The sequence below is a fragment of the Chlamydotis macqueenii genome, chromosome 15, assembly GCF_036417535.1.
Source record: "Chlamydotis macqueenii isolate bChlMac1 chromosome 15, bChlMac1.mat, whole genome shotgun sequence".
In the NCBI taxonomy this organism is placed as follows: domain Eukaryota; kingdom Metazoa; phylum Chordata; class Aves; order Otidiformes; family Otididae; genus Chlamydotis; species Chlamydotis macqueenii.
The window spans coordinates 11472355-11487229 of record NC_141570.1 but is presented as its reverse complement, the minus strand read 5'-3'; the positions used below and the strand labels follow the sequence as shown (position 1 = coordinate 11487229).

Genomic DNA, 14875 nt, shown 5'->3' with positions numbered 1-14875 from the left:
AGCAGATCAAATTGAATCGTGAAACAAGTCAAACTCTTTCTGAACCACAGTGGAAAAGCTGAAGAAGAGAGACAAGTACCTCATAATTTGAGAGGAAATCTAGTAATTTTGATCGAGACGAGATGTAGAGTAGTGGTGTCATCACCCGGCGAACAAACTTTTCAATATAAACAGCACTCATAGGGCCTTTGTATTCAATTGGTCCAAAACTAGTACCAAAAAAAATAATAAAACATTAAGACTTAAGTTAACAATAGAGTTCCTCCTAGGGGTGGCAGAGACAGGAGTTACATACACGGCACGCTCAGCCTCTAGGGAATTGCTCCCTGTGTTAATTAACAGTGGCTTCTGTAACCGACAGAGGACCTGAAGCACACTGCAGAAACTGCAGTGACTGTAATGCCACCTCTGGGTAGGTCCAGTTAGGGGGGTATGCTGGTGGGGCGAAGGGATGGAGTCACCTTTGAGTCACATTAAAGAAGCTGGTAAAAGGCAGGTATGCATTATATGATCATATACATATCTTTCTGCTTTGTCTGAAGTAAATACATGACTTCAAAGTACAGATCTGAAAAATGTCATTATTTTCACTTGATTTTTAAAAATCTTTAGAAAATTCAAACAGTATCAATCTGAAAAGGTGCAGTATTTTTACACAGACTGTTACAAGTAGCAGTCAATAAAGCAGGGATGAATCCAGTCACACTGCTGATGAACAGGCTCAGTGAGTCTACAGTTTCTCCCCCAGACATCTGATAAAGCAGCTCACACCACATTACGCAGTGCTAAAACAGAAGGAGGGCTGGGCCTTCTGCCTATGATTTCCAGAGCTTCTGCTTCATCCCCTTGAAATACAGCATCTGATTCATTACCATTAAGTTGAACAAAGCATCACAGTCCAAAAAGAAATCAAACACAAAAAGCATGAGGAATTAGTCCATTTCCGCTGAAGAATTTAATGTGATGCATTTTTTAATACACTTTATACATACAGGCATTCTGAAAAATATGAAACTTGCACTGAGATAGCTATATTCAGATGCTTTGAAATGGTTTTCTAGAGCCCACTAGATTATTCTACATCCCATACCAGTTTATTACAAACCTCTGTCTTAACAGCAACGTGCTGCTTCAGCGTATCACATGCCCACTATGCAGCAGTCGAGGTTTATACCTCAGGCACGAGGGACACATTGCCCTTTGGGATTTTTATGAAGTATTAGTATGAATTTACATCTCATCTTGTCGCAACTGTCTAAGGTTACTGATAACACCCAAGTGTATCCATTTATTGTGTTGTAATTTCAAGATTAAATAAATTTAAGTCAAGTGCGATTGTTGCATTTTTCTTATTACAGTTTGAATCATGCAAGTGCCATTTGTGTCTATTCCAAGTTCAACCGACAAAGATCAGGACTGCTCCTCCTCAATACATAAATCTCCCCAAAAAAACCAAAATCAGCCTCTGTAATGGAAGGAGCTGCAGCTCAACACCAGAGTACACAAGTAAAATGCAAGTGATTAACTACACAGCATCCAGCTCTATTGTACCTAACATCAGAAAGTGTGTTTTCTTACCTTCTGCTCCACACACAGAGAAAAAAAAAAAAAGATAACACATATAAATACTAAAAAATAAAAGTGAGATTATATAACATTTTATACAATGATATCTCAACATTTGGAGCACAAAAAGTGAATGTAAAGTTTAAAGTCTTCAGTATATAGTGGCATTTAACCCTTAACTACACCTCCCCTATTTATTATAGCTATAAATATAACATCTTTATACAATATCTCTGTTTCCCAAAACAACAATAAAAAACCCAGACTCTATGTATGAAATCTTACCTCCGATGGTATAGATGTATCACAGGAAAATAAAAGAAATGCTTCTGCTTCCTGCACTTCCCCTGGTTCCACCAGCAATTTATAGCCACAAACAGCACCTGCAAAGCACGTAAAAATTCACAGCTAATGAAGTACATTACTATGACCTTCTTTATCTAACATGTATGTTTTCTGATCCATTCCATCTGCTATTTTCTGTGTCTTTTCAACACAGTATTACACATCTGCTCCTCTTAATTTTATCACACGACTTTTTTTTTTAATTATTGCTTTTTATTGGGTTTTTTTTTTGTCATTTTGCAAGAGCAATCCTTTTGATCACTTTTTTTTCTAGTTTTAAGCCTCTTAATCTAAATCCTTCAAATGTACTTAGTCATGATCCATATTAATTACTTTCTAGTGAGTGGAGCTCAATGATGGAGGTTTAGGACAGCTGTACCTGTGAAGTGTTCACAGCTAACCAACTGCTAGAAAGCAGTGCTATGGCTGCAATCTTATATGATTACCAGCGTCTCCAAGGACCCTGGAACCGGAAGCAAACTCCCTGTAACTTCTGTCTGAAGGCAGGTGAATAAATCTGAGAACACTTTACAAGAAGAAATGTGTAGAGTTGCCCATTCAGGAGCAGAAATAACAGATAAGTGAGCAGGAATCACAGGTTTTCTCCATTTATTCTAAAATTCTGTATGTTAAATTAAGACAACTAAATGCTCACCCTAAAATGTAAGCATTCAAGTCCTCTGGTTCCCATGTGATGACAGAGATTAGCATCAGCTTGGAGATTAAAAAACTATCAGGTCATGTTTAAGACTCGCATCTTCTCTGGAGTTACCTGGTCTGACAATCTGCTGGCCACATGTTCTATTTCTTCTCTTGCTGCAATGGACTGGCCACACCACGGCGCATAGAAGAAATACAGCACGATTTCTGAATCTTGACGAAGGTGATCTGCATAGTCTAATTGTCCCCGAAAAAGATCAATGACAGGAGATCTTGTGGAGAAAAAATTCACCGGAAGCTTCGCTGGCATTGTTACATCTTTTGCTCGGCTGCAGGAAGGAAATTACAGTGGTTATTCAGACTGTACAGCAATAGTCTAAAGAGTATGCCCAAAACCCTAATTTTTAATCTTAACAAAGGTCATGCAGTGACAAAACTGTAGAAATTGATGCAAATGACTACAGCTTACATTCTGAGTTAGTTTCACGAAATACCATAAAAATCTAAAGATCACCCTTCACAAGCTTTAGAAAGTCAGGCTGTGATACATGCGCTATGTTTATGGGGATGTTAGCTCACACTCTCATTGCTGGTTGCTATAGAGCATAAAATTACCAAGAAGAGTGATTTCTTTGGATTTCTTCCCTGGCCTCATCCTCTTTTAACATTTGTACTTTAGGTGACAGCACCCTGATAAGAGAAAAGACACTGGTCATAGAGTTTTGTGATGTGCTGTTTATGTAAACAGAGACTGTTACTCTGCCTTACGCTTTGCTTTAAAGTATTCCACACTTGTATTCTCTTATATTGTATTAGCAAAAAAAATAAGTAAACGCGTGTTAAACTTATTTTACTGATTAGAGCAGGGACTGCAAATTGTTCAGGGCACATTTCCTCTTCAATGTAAGGACAATATCAACACGTAGAGTCTCGATTTAAAGAGGTTATGACAGATTAAGTTCCTTAAGAGACATTAGTTTGACCAGTAATACCAAAAACATAAACCAAATACTCAGGTAACTATTTTCTATCAAATCAGCAATCAAACAACCCAAAACTCAGCATTTTCAAGGTGTTCAGAAGTTGTTACAGTATAAACTGCCTTAAGTGCAAGTGAATAATCATATTCTCTTTTTTATATTCTCTTAATTCCAAATTTTTCTGTATTTACACTAGAGCTAGTCAGATTAAAAACTGGACCGTAATGAACTGTAATGCTCGATTTTGCCATGGTTCCTTAAGCGACAGGAAGTTTTAGGAAAGACTGTGCATTCCTTTACCTTGTATCACAATAAATAGCTAACACAAGAATCTTTTAACCTGATATTTGATCCTTGCCAGGTTACAATTTTAGTAATAGCGACAGAATGATTAAGCCCCGAACACTGACAAACTCATACATTAAGGAACCTCCTAACAATGCTGCCATGTTTTCAAACTTTACAATCATTCTGATTTGTAAGAAGTACCTTTGTTTTTACAATGCAGACCCACAAAAGCCACAGCTCTTGTCTCATTTCCAGGTTACTAAGCATACACTTAAAGCTCAACATTTAAGAATCACTCCCAGTACATTTTATAAGTTATTGAAATTCTTAATTCACATGTAAGAGACAATATTTGCTTCAAAATCTAGAATTTTGAAAATATTAACTGGTTCCTCATGTTTATAATTCATTAATTCCACTACTCACAAAACTGTTTTCACACAGATGGCCAAATATCTCGGTTCTTCTATGGACTTCTACCTTGTTCCTGCCCTTCTCCCCCAGTCAGTAACCCAGCACCTCCCTCCCCAACCCTTAGGTTCTTATGTCACCTCACAACCAACACCTCCCATTCTTGCACCCCACGTTTATCCGAGCTGCTAGCTTCTTTCCATGACTTCCACCTGCCAGCTGGACAGGACACAACACTGACGCGCCACGGCTCTAACTCACAGGTCAGCACACACACGCCGATTAGCTGCTGAAAGCAAAACACGGCAACCAAGTGTTGATCTCACACCAACACATACTTCTTCAGAGACATCAACTCGAATTTCTCCTCTTTAACTAGTTTAAACAGATGTAGGTTGTCTGTTTTGATTAAAACCTCTGCTTCCTCTACTGAATTAAACTGAAAATGGACAACTGGTTCAAGAGTTACAGCGTAAGCGTTAAAAATGAGATATGAAATTGGCTCCAAATCGCAAGAAAGTGTAAACAGGTCACCAGCAGTCCCATGACAGGAACGAGTCAGGAACTAGAAATCTACCTTCGCGTATGAAAACAACTCCAGTAATTACTAAAAACCAAAAAACAGTAAATCAAGAGCTACCAACTTCTTAAGCTGATTGCTCAGTAGTGTCTCCCTCTGCAATATCAAATGCATAACAGAGTATTTTTACATAATTCCCAGGTTTACAAAGAGAATAGTGCTCTGAACCTCTAAAAATTATACAAGTATAAACTGGGAATTAAAACATAATAATCATATACTGTTTATTAAAACACCGATTGTGTTATTTACATGCTGCACAGAGCCTATAAAAAAACTTAAAATCATTTCAACAGAACAACCTGGTAACAAAGGAAAGCACATGCAAGTGCCTGTAGGATCAGCCCCTTTGACTGCAAGGTTCTTGGAGTGGGGCTGTCTCAAAAGACATTTGCATAGTGCCAAAAATAATTCAGGTTCTACACCACAGGCTTTCCATACAGGTTAGGTCAGGCTTCATGTGGCTATTCCTTGTGCTGCTATAAACCCGCAATACCTCAAACCCCACCAACGGATTGCCTTGTAATAAAGGAATCTTCTCTTTCCATACTTTTTATCCGTTGGTCTCAGAAGTTACATGTTTAAGTGTCGTGATAGCAACTGTACCCTGGCGACGAGACATGCTAGCAAACTGTACTGATGTGCGGTGAGAAACTATGCACTGTAGTCACAGTTAACATGTGCAACTAACCATCCTCCAAATTGCACCTGGAACTTTTACACTTGAATTTTCTACGTTTCTGACAGCAACAGAACAAGGGACTCCTTTCCTGAAATTAATCTGTTTAACTATGATCTGAAATGCCAAAACCCTTTAATCAAACTTCCTGTACAGAGTGGAAGGATATTCCAAGCACATTCCATTTGTGAGCTTGCAAACACAGCTGGCACTAAAATGAAAGGAACATGTAGGTTTTAAGTAAAGGAGAGCAATAAGAAAACAGAAGCATCATTTTAAGCGTAAAAAAAAAAAAAGTTAATTTTTTAGTAATGGACAGTAAAACAGGGAGGTGATTAAGTTCAGAAATCCCTCAGCATACATTCTGCAATATGGCAAGAGCTTTACACTTTCATCTAAATTATCTGGTCACTGTGAGGTACAGACTACTGGAACAGAGGCACTGCTGCTCACAGATCAACTCATTCATAGACTTAAAGTTCACCCTGATTCATAATACATCCTCCATGGACAGGTGAGAAAAGAAGGCCTTAACATTTTTCTAAAGCACTACCTGTGAATCAAGTGTTTCTTAGAATAAAAATTTGTCAGATTCAGCAGAACAGGAAAGTAATCAGATCCTTGTAGCGTTCTCCCACTCCCAAAATTAAACCCCAAATGCAGCAGATGTTCTTAAATTAACAGTGTGACTTGAAGCACATAACAGTCACCTTGCCCTAAAACCCATCCAGAACATTCAGAGCCCAGTTGAGGCTCCAGAAATGAGCAGCACGTTTACGTGCCCGCCGCACATCAGCCAACTCTCTCCACACCTCCAGCTATGAACATCACCTGGTTCCAGGCACCAACACAGACCAGGCTCTCAGCAAACAGGAACCAGAGACTTCTGCAATGAAGGGAGTCCCAGCTCCCAAGAGGAGCACCACCAGACTGGGGGAGAAAAACCCCACAAAGTATTTTTCTGTCTGAAGCGGGTGCAAGTGACAGGGGTGCTGACACCAACACAGGAGTCAGAACACACTTGTTTCCCCTACTTTGCACCGCCACGCCGACGCAGCCGGCTCAGCAGGCTGAGAAAGGCTTTCAGCCCTGCGCCCCAGTCCTCCTGCGGCAACGCCAGGTACGAGTTCTCCTGCGGAGGTGAGGAACACCAGCCTTCCCAGCCAAGCGCCCGTCCCTCAGGTGCGTGTGCAGCCGCGTACCTACCGCCGAGGGCACACGTGTCTCAAGCACACCAGCGCTTTATCCGCACCCATGCACTAACGCAGGGAGCGGGGCCTCCCCGGCGCGGGTCACTGGGTCCCGTGTCCCCCACCGCCACGCCGCGGAGCTGGCGACGGGGATCCCCCACGGCACGAGAACGGCCGCCGTTGCCATGGGGATCGCGTGTCGTCGGGCCCAGGAGGAAGGCGCCTCCCCCCCCCCGCCCCTCCGAGCGGCCCCTCGAAGCCCGACCACAGAGCACGGCGAGACGCGCGGCCAGAGCGGGCACAAGGGGTCGCGCCCCGGGAGGCCCCCCGGCTCCGCCAGCCCCGGCCGCCCGCCCCGGCACACCCGCAGGCCCTGGGCCGGAACCCCCGCAGGCGGCTCTGCACCAGGCCTCAGGAGCACGCACCGCCTCCGGAAGAGCGCCGGGCGGCCGCTTACCCTCGGCCGGGCCCCGCATGCCCCGGGCCCGCCCGGCCACCCCCGGCCATTACCTGCAGGTGACTTTGAGGGCGACGAGGAAAGCGCAGCCCAGCACGATGGCAGCGCCGCACAGCAGCTCGGGCCGCCGCGCCATCTGCGCGGCGCGAGGCCGCAGCCGAGGGGCAGCCGCGGGGCCGGAGCCACCGCATAACGACATCACCCCCGCCCGGGGCGGGGAGAGGTGCGAGCCCCCGGGCCGCTCCCGCTCGCACACGTCTGCCTACCGCCCGCCTGTCAGCCGCGCGGGGCGGCCCCCTCACGGCGAACCCACCGCCGCCACGTCACGCCGCGCCGAGCAGGCGCACAGGCGGCCGGGCCCGGCCGGGGCGCGGTTCTCCTGGCGGCCGGGGGGGAGCCTGGGCAGCGCCCTGAGGCCGGCGGCCCTCTCCCGCTCCCCGTGGCCTCGCGAAAGGCGTGTTAGAATGGTTTTGTTGGCCTCCTGCCGTCTGTGCAGGGCGTCCCTAGAATTCCCGTCGCCGGGATCAGTAGTTCCCCGGGAACTGCTCCGCTCCTGCGAGGGCCGAGCCCCCTCCGGCAGCTGTTCCCCAACGGCCCCCGCGCTGCAGTCATTAAAGATGTCACACCGTCCTTACAGAACAAGGATTTCATGTTTAGTTTTGTCTAGAATTACTTCCAATAATTTACAGAGCACTTACATTAAACAATGAAAGCATAAAATTGGAAAAAAATTCAGAAAGGCACACGATACAACCAGGTTTTGTCACAGAAATAACAGTGTCCACAGTACGCTGTTCCGAGCTCAGTTTATTACAAACAATGTGAAAAATCAGCGTTGCAGCAGGTGGTATCTCGAGCACCAAGCGGATGGTACATGCATACTGCACATCGTACTCAAACGTCCTTCAGCCTGGCCCGTAAGGAGCAGTTCACACGTTCCCCAGCTATGGCTGAAGCATAAAGCGTTGTTTTAATAGTCGTTGTGCTTTTATTTTGTGAAGTGAAAGGGACACAGCATCCAGGCTTGGCATGTGTATGGGTGTCACTGAACTTTGGTTGAACACTTTTTACGTATACAATATATGGCCAATGACTACATTCAAACGACTGCAGTCATTGTTAAAGCTCTTCTAATTATATAACAAATAGCAATAACAAAGAAAAATACTCTCCAGAGAAGGGAGAAAAAAATAAAAAGAAACCTAGCTTCAGCTATTTTAAATGAATGACAAAGAAGCTTAGTTATTAAAAAGAAAACAAAACAACACAACCTACCGGGGGAAGAAATTAAGTGAACAAACAAGGAAGCTGAAAGCACAATCTGCAGAGAAGCCAAAATGCAACAGAAGCTCCAGCAACTGTAAAGCCAAAAGGCTCGTCAGCCTGAAGTCATCTCAGCCCATGGCTTGCATTTCCTGCCGTCTACAGGAAATACAATTTGAAGTACCATCCACCTTGCTGTCCAAGTCAAAAGGCTGAAAACATGTCCCAGCACTATGTAGCTCCAAAATGCTTGTCTACTTCACAAGCTAGTTGGCCATTTTTGTTATTTTAGTGATGCAATGAGCTAATGACAATACAGAAAGCTGCAAACAAGCAGCTGGAGACACAAATACCAACTTATTAAATTTTTAGCTACAGGTGCTCAAGCTTTTGCTTGTAGGCAAAATCACTGTTTTTTTGTTTTTACAAAATCTCAGTCCTGAGAGGCTACATGCAGAAAACAGATTTGTGTAAAGTTCTCTTTATTACAAGCAACATTAGTCCATACAATAATACACAATACTGACATACAAGTGTAATCTTTCAAAATCATTTAAACAGCAAAGACCAAGAAACAGAATTAACTACTTCATTTTCAAAAATTAATACTTATTTCCTCCCAAGACCCTTTTTTTTTTCCAGTAAATTATATTGAAACATACAAATAAAGGAAAAATACCCATTCAACATATATTGTAGTTAAATGGTTATTTTGTTTAAAATCTTTAATAAGAAAATCCTTTTTAGCAACCTACATATAGATAAGTAGCAAACTCCTCTCCATTAAAAGATCTGAAGAATTTTCATGATCATTTTCTTCTTAGCCCATAACACTCTGTTTTGTAATACCTTGATACCTTAAGGTTTTTCAACTGAAGGACTGATACTAGGGGGCTTCCTAGATATTATAACCTCTCTTCTCCCCCTTCTATTTCCTAACATACTGTCCAACAGAAGGTGAGTAAGCACGTAATACTTCAGATATTTTTTTAATCACCACTCTGTTTCATGAGAGCATAGACAGGTCTGCTCAATCCCCCTAAATCTACTATATTTTGCTGTTCAGGAGGAACAATATATGCCAATAAAAGCAGAAAACCTGCAGCTTATCTGTCACATGCTTTTGATTATTGTCAAATTTTCTGGTTTATGCTTCCAGCTGATAACATGTATGTGCCATCTCAGTATTAGTTTAAATCTTTAAACAAAAAACTGTATTTTCCAAAGTCATTATCACTGGGAGCAATCAAGTGGTCTTTTCTTGCTTTGCTGAGCTTCATTCTTAAAACTTCTCTTCGTTCTTCCCACTCATGGAGTTCAGCATTTCCATGGGCAAATTTACAGTTGTTTCCTTCAGTGCAAGTACCAGCCATATATCTGTTAAGACAGATTTCAAACACTGTTTTCACAGAATTATCATGATCACTATTGTATCTAGGTATTTTATTCTGGTCATGTTTTTCAAGCACACTAAAATACTAAGAACAACAAAAAAAAAAGTCATCTTAGTATTGTCTTTTAAAGTGAGACAATACTAACTCTGTTTAGCATTTGTTTATATTTTTCTTTCCCAGCTGTCAAGTATTTAGAGAGGACAAGAGATGGCTCTTTTCTTTCTGTTCTTCCTGCTCCTACTTTACTGAGTCATTTAAGCTTGAAACCTTTAATTTCATCAGGTCAAATTATCAGGTAAATGAATACCTTATCATTTAACTCACTAAGCTAAAGAACTACTATTGTTAAAAAATCCAACTAATTTGTTAGCTAAATTTGGGGTTTAAGTGGTCCGTATGACTTAAGAATCTCTTTCATCCTAGTATTTCTGTACTCATTTATAAGCATGCCGGTTTGTATTCACTTTATACTGCATATCTGAAGTCTGTTAAGTGTTCAAAATATCAAATACATTTAGGATGTTACTTAAAAATTTAGTAAAGGGGGCATGCAAGCTTCCATGCAAAGACTGCAACAAAAAATAACTTGCTTTATATGCTGTGCAATTTCTCAAGATCTCGAAGGCATTCAAAATCTTTAACTTGAAATGGAGTAACAAAGATATTCGTACCATAGAATTGAATATTAAACTCCAGAATGCAGATTCTAAAGTTTTTAGCCTTCCAAAAAGATTCCAGCAGGGGAAAGAACTTTCAATAGATTTACCAGGGGGAAAAAAAAAAAAAAATATATATATATATATATCTCCATATCTACTGTAGTCCGGCAAACAGGGTGCATTTAAGAATTAAAGGGAGCAGCAAAACATACAACCAGTACGGGGAAAACCGACAGGTCTTGGAAGTTCTCTTCCAATAAACAATTTGCAATAACAAATGCTTGATTTTAACAAATTTGTTTTGATGCTAACAACATTTCTACTTGCCTTAAAGCTCCAATATCACTCTCCAGCTAGGTACGGTTCTTGTGTGTCCCAGGTGATTAATGTGTGTCCCAGGTGATTAATATGCAGATGCCCAAGTAAACTTGTAATAATAGCAACAATATTTTGTGCAGCTGCAATAAACCTGCAACCCTTTATTAATATCACACAAGCAATTAATTTGGTTCTACAATTAGGCACCTTGTCACACTGTGAGTTCTAAAAGTACATATTAAAATACTGTTAATTACTTGATTTCTTGTTGAAAGATGTATGCAAAGCAAGAAATACTAGAAATATTGTCTGTCAAAACTAATAACCACTTTAATTATTTACACTATGAATTGTCATTTTTCGGGATTTTTGACATCTTAAAAACCACATACCTATCACAAATGCTAAAATATCCGGTTGGAAAGCGATATTGCCAGCAGTTTTGATCATCCTCAGTGTGGAAAACCTTCTCTTTATGCTTTTCAGAAGAAATGTGACCCTGCCATTGCTTCTCGCTATTACAGTTCTTCCCACACATCCAACAGTGAAAATCCACCTGTTTGACAGGGAATTTGAAAACAAAACACTGAAAATTCAATACTGTAAGCACAGAACTGCTCCGAATACATTTTGAATGTTTTCTTTACATTAGTTTGTACATTGTTGTTTACCTAAACAGATACAGTTATTTAAACAATCACCTGAAATTTATGATCTCCACTGGCTTTACAGGATTCAGAATTACTTTACAGTGTCAGTTAAAGTTTGCATTTAGTGTAGCTAGCCATGATCTAAGGAAGCACCAAGAAAATAAGGACAACATGTTACTGACTGGGGAGGAAAAAAACCAACAAAACCCCACGTTTGAATTTAGAACTATGGTTACTTACTGTAACTTCAGCATAGTCAGTTGGCATGTGAATTTGCTTCCCATTTTCCTTGTTTGCCTGAGCAGCTGTATCATCTCCTTTTTCTGTTTTTTGACTTTTTAGCCATATGTCATACAACTGCTCCAAGTCTTGAACTAATGAGAGCAGAAGCTAAAATAAGTAATTAGCAATTAAGGCAAGAGTTTGAGAATACTAGATAAATGACTGAGTTCGCAAGTATAATTCAGTCCTCACCTACTGTAAGAAGAAGAAAGGAAGGACACAGTGTAGATAGTTACACAGCAGAGATACAAGCCAAGAGCAATATGAATCTCTGGCTACTTACTAAGACCCATTGCAGCCTATCTAGGAGAAAGTAAGATGTTACGCATCTCTGAACAGGCACCCAAAGTGCAGGTAACAACTGTGCCACTGTTTATCAATATCTGAATTTCAAAGTACTAATATAATGCATGCCACAATTTTTGGTAAATTTAGTCTGCTTTCTGCAGACCATGATATTATCATTTATGTCCTTTATTACTTTTGATTTTTTATTGTTTCTCTCCAGTAACACTCTAATATGGTAACAAGTCAACAAGAGAAAGTGAATACCAATTATAGAAAGTAAATACACTGGGGGGGCGGGGAGGAGGAGGAATTTTTCCACAAATAGCTTGCCCCAATATGTTATCAACAGAATCCTAGTGTGTGCGCGTGGCAACACAGAATATAAACACCAAACAATATTGCTGCATGGATCAATATACTATTTCTAACATATCTTAAAAGACTGATACAATCTCCTTTCTTGTTAAAAACCGCATCAAACCACAAATACAATACAGCTGGTTTTATTTAATACTGTTTTTGAATATTCAGTCTGGGCTTATTCAAATTTAAAAAAAAAAAAAAGGTACCTGCAAGGTTTACTACAAGACAGTGAAAGAAAGTGGATTAAAAAGTAACTGAGGAAGAAGAATGAAAAGAAGAACAGATTTACAACATGTTAGATTTACTCTTCCACTTACTGCTGTTCTCCTTCATATAGGTCCACATCTCTCTTTCCTCAGGGCTGTGAGCAAATGAGCAGTTTCCATCATACTGACATTTCTTGCCTGAAGCAATGTGATTGCACAACTGGAACATGAATTAAAAAAAAAAAATATCCTTATGAATTATGAAGTAAAAAGGATGATAGTAGAAAATGTTGTGGGTTTTTTTTTCCAGTCTTGGCTAGCGTTTCCCCTCCCAATCAGACATGTATATATAACATGAAAAATAACATCATGTTTATTTTATAAAAAATAATGCATATATTGTACTTGGTAAAAACAAACTGCTGGAAGCAAGTACGATGACTGCTTTTTGCCTCCTACCAGATTACCAGGCCACAGATGTTTAAACTATTTCTGAAATATTTACTGGAACTGGTAAGAACTTAGTTAAATCACTTAAAAAGTTATTAACTTCCATTGATGAGAAAGGGCACAGCATGTGAGATCAGCACTCTTCTAAAGGCTGTGCTCTGTAGAAAGCAACTCCCATGGGAATTTCTGCAGAACTGATGAAACCAGCCCAATTACTAGTATTTTCCAGTTACCCTATTTTCTTAATTAAAACTTTAGTTTTAGGTTAACATACATCAAATTGCAGAGGCACTTGTTTCTTTGCAGGAAGAGGACGAATGGTCATCCACTTCTTACGTTCATTAGACATTACTAGCACCACACGGCGATCTTTGGTCCATCTAAAAAACAGATGCATTCAATGAAAGAAATTATTATTAAAAAAAGACACACTGTGTACACAGAAGCAGAACCAGGAAAGCCCAGGAAGGTTCTTTAGAAAGCTTTCACCATGTATTTGAGATTTAACTAAATTCTACTAAAACTTTACCGTAACTGATAATCTTAAAAACTCAAAACAAACAGCCACCAAAATGTTTCTCATTACCAGTTATTAACATACTACAAAGAGACGACAGTGTTCTGCTTCAATGTGTCTTTTTAAATTCCTTACATGACTTTTTCCTAAGCAGTAACAAAACTTCCCAAAAGAGGTTTTAAATGGCTGATAACACAGTAAAATTTTCACTGCTTGATCTTACTTACGGGTGTCTTGCCTTTGCACTACAGTATTTTTTGTTTCTGTCTGGTTCATTAACTTGACCATTTCTCCAGCACTGACCACAAACAAACTTCATCTTCAAATTAAGTGATCCATATTTCATTTGGTTCCCAAGGATCTTAAGCCAAAAAAATAACAACAACAATAAAAGGTATTTTGTATCTGCAAAGAAATCCATACATAATTATGAATTACCCCCTACAATAAAAGTTTACAACACGTGTCCAGAAGCAGATGTTACACTGCATGTCTTGGAATAGTTTAGCTTGTAACTTCAAACTTCAAACTAGATATTTCTCAACAAATGCATTTTTATTTAACTTATTTCTGATTTAGGTATATGTAGCCAGAAGTTGTGATAATACATATAAACTAAACATATAAAAGTCCTACATATTGAAAACACATATTGGCAGCTAACTTTGAAATTATATTTAGGTTTTACGTTCTGCCTATGACAGAATAAGCAAAGCAAAAAAGGAATTGCACAGAAGCAAAGCAGGCATTTTAGTGTAAGCGGAGCAAGTGGAAGGCGGCCTACAGTGAAAGAGAGGATTTGAAGAGAGCAATTAAAAAGTAATTGCTAAAATAAGCTATGTTATACACAGACATAGAAAAAGAATTATCACCAAAGTCAATGTAGACTTAGTTCAATGGAAAAACGAAAATACCTGTGATCCATGTGCACTAGCTTCCATGTTTTGCCAGTATTTCTTTGATTCCTGAACAATAGTATAATGCGAAATACCTGTAAAGGAAGTGAAAATGTTCTTGAGCACTTATGACTGTTGCAGAATTACAGACATGTTCAAACTGGAATGCTACTGAAGCCCCAAAGCTTTTAGCCATTTTTCTTTTTATATATTGTATACATATACACAGACTCATGAGTGTGTCTATGGACACCTCATGAGGGCCTCCAAAACAGAAATATTGTATATATCATCACACTGAAAAGCAAACATAAAAGTTTTTTAAATTACAGATTGCTCTAGTAGGTTAAAGGTGCATCTTTGAGTATTTATTTAAATATATCTAATAGCAATCTAATTGGAAAAACTACATTGTATTATGGACCACAGAAAA

The 14875-nt window shown here is 39.9% G+C and overlaps 2 protein-coding genes across 6 annotated transcripts in view; both read right to left on the bottom strand.

The window, feature by feature from the left end:
• The window catches only part of TXNDC11 (thioredoxin domain containing 11), a 30560-nt gene extending 23123 nt beyond the window's left edge, over positions 1-7437 (bottom strand). The window contains exons 1-5 of one of the 3 annotated variants that reach the window (XM_086759962.1): positions 7210-7437; positions 3187-3261; positions 2684-2900; positions 1852-1949; positions 80-209 (exon numbers count right to left, since the gene is read on the bottom strand). In XM_086759962.1, the coding sequence (XP_086616088.1) occupies positions 80-209; positions 1852-1949; positions 2684-2900; positions 3187-3261; positions 7210-7355 (666 nt within the window). In that variant the 5' untranslated portion in view covers positions 7356-7437. Of the gene's footprint in view, positions 1-79; positions 210-1851; positions 1950-2566; positions 2635-2683; positions 2901-3186; positions 3262-7209 lie in introns of those variants that run through there. The other 2 variants (XM_086759960.1, XM_086759961.1) reach the window with 2 other exon arrangements.
• A 350-nt stretch (positions 7438-7787) lies between these two features.
• Positions 7788-14875, bottom strand: part of ZC3H7A (zinc finger CCCH-type containing 7A) — a 31340-nt gene continuing 24252 nt past the window's right edge. For 2 of the 3 annotated variants that reach the window (XM_086759634.1, XM_086759635.1), the window contains exons 17-23: positions 14461-14537; positions 13774-13907; positions 13304-13409; positions 12691-12799; positions 11681-11814; positions 11183-11346; positions 7788-9796 (exon numbers count right to left, since the gene is read on the bottom strand). In XM_086759634.1, coding sequence (XP_086615760.1) covers positions 9607-9796; positions 11183-11346; positions 11681-11814; positions 12691-12799; positions 13304-13409; positions 13774-13907; positions 14461-14537 — 914 coding nt within the window. In that variant the 3' untranslated portion in view covers positions 7788-9606. Of the gene's footprint in view, positions 9797-11182; positions 11347-11680; positions 11831-12690; positions 12800-13303; positions 13410-13773; positions 13908-14460; positions 14538-14875 lie in introns of those variants that run through there. The other variant, XR_015260200.1, reaches the window with a different exon arrangement.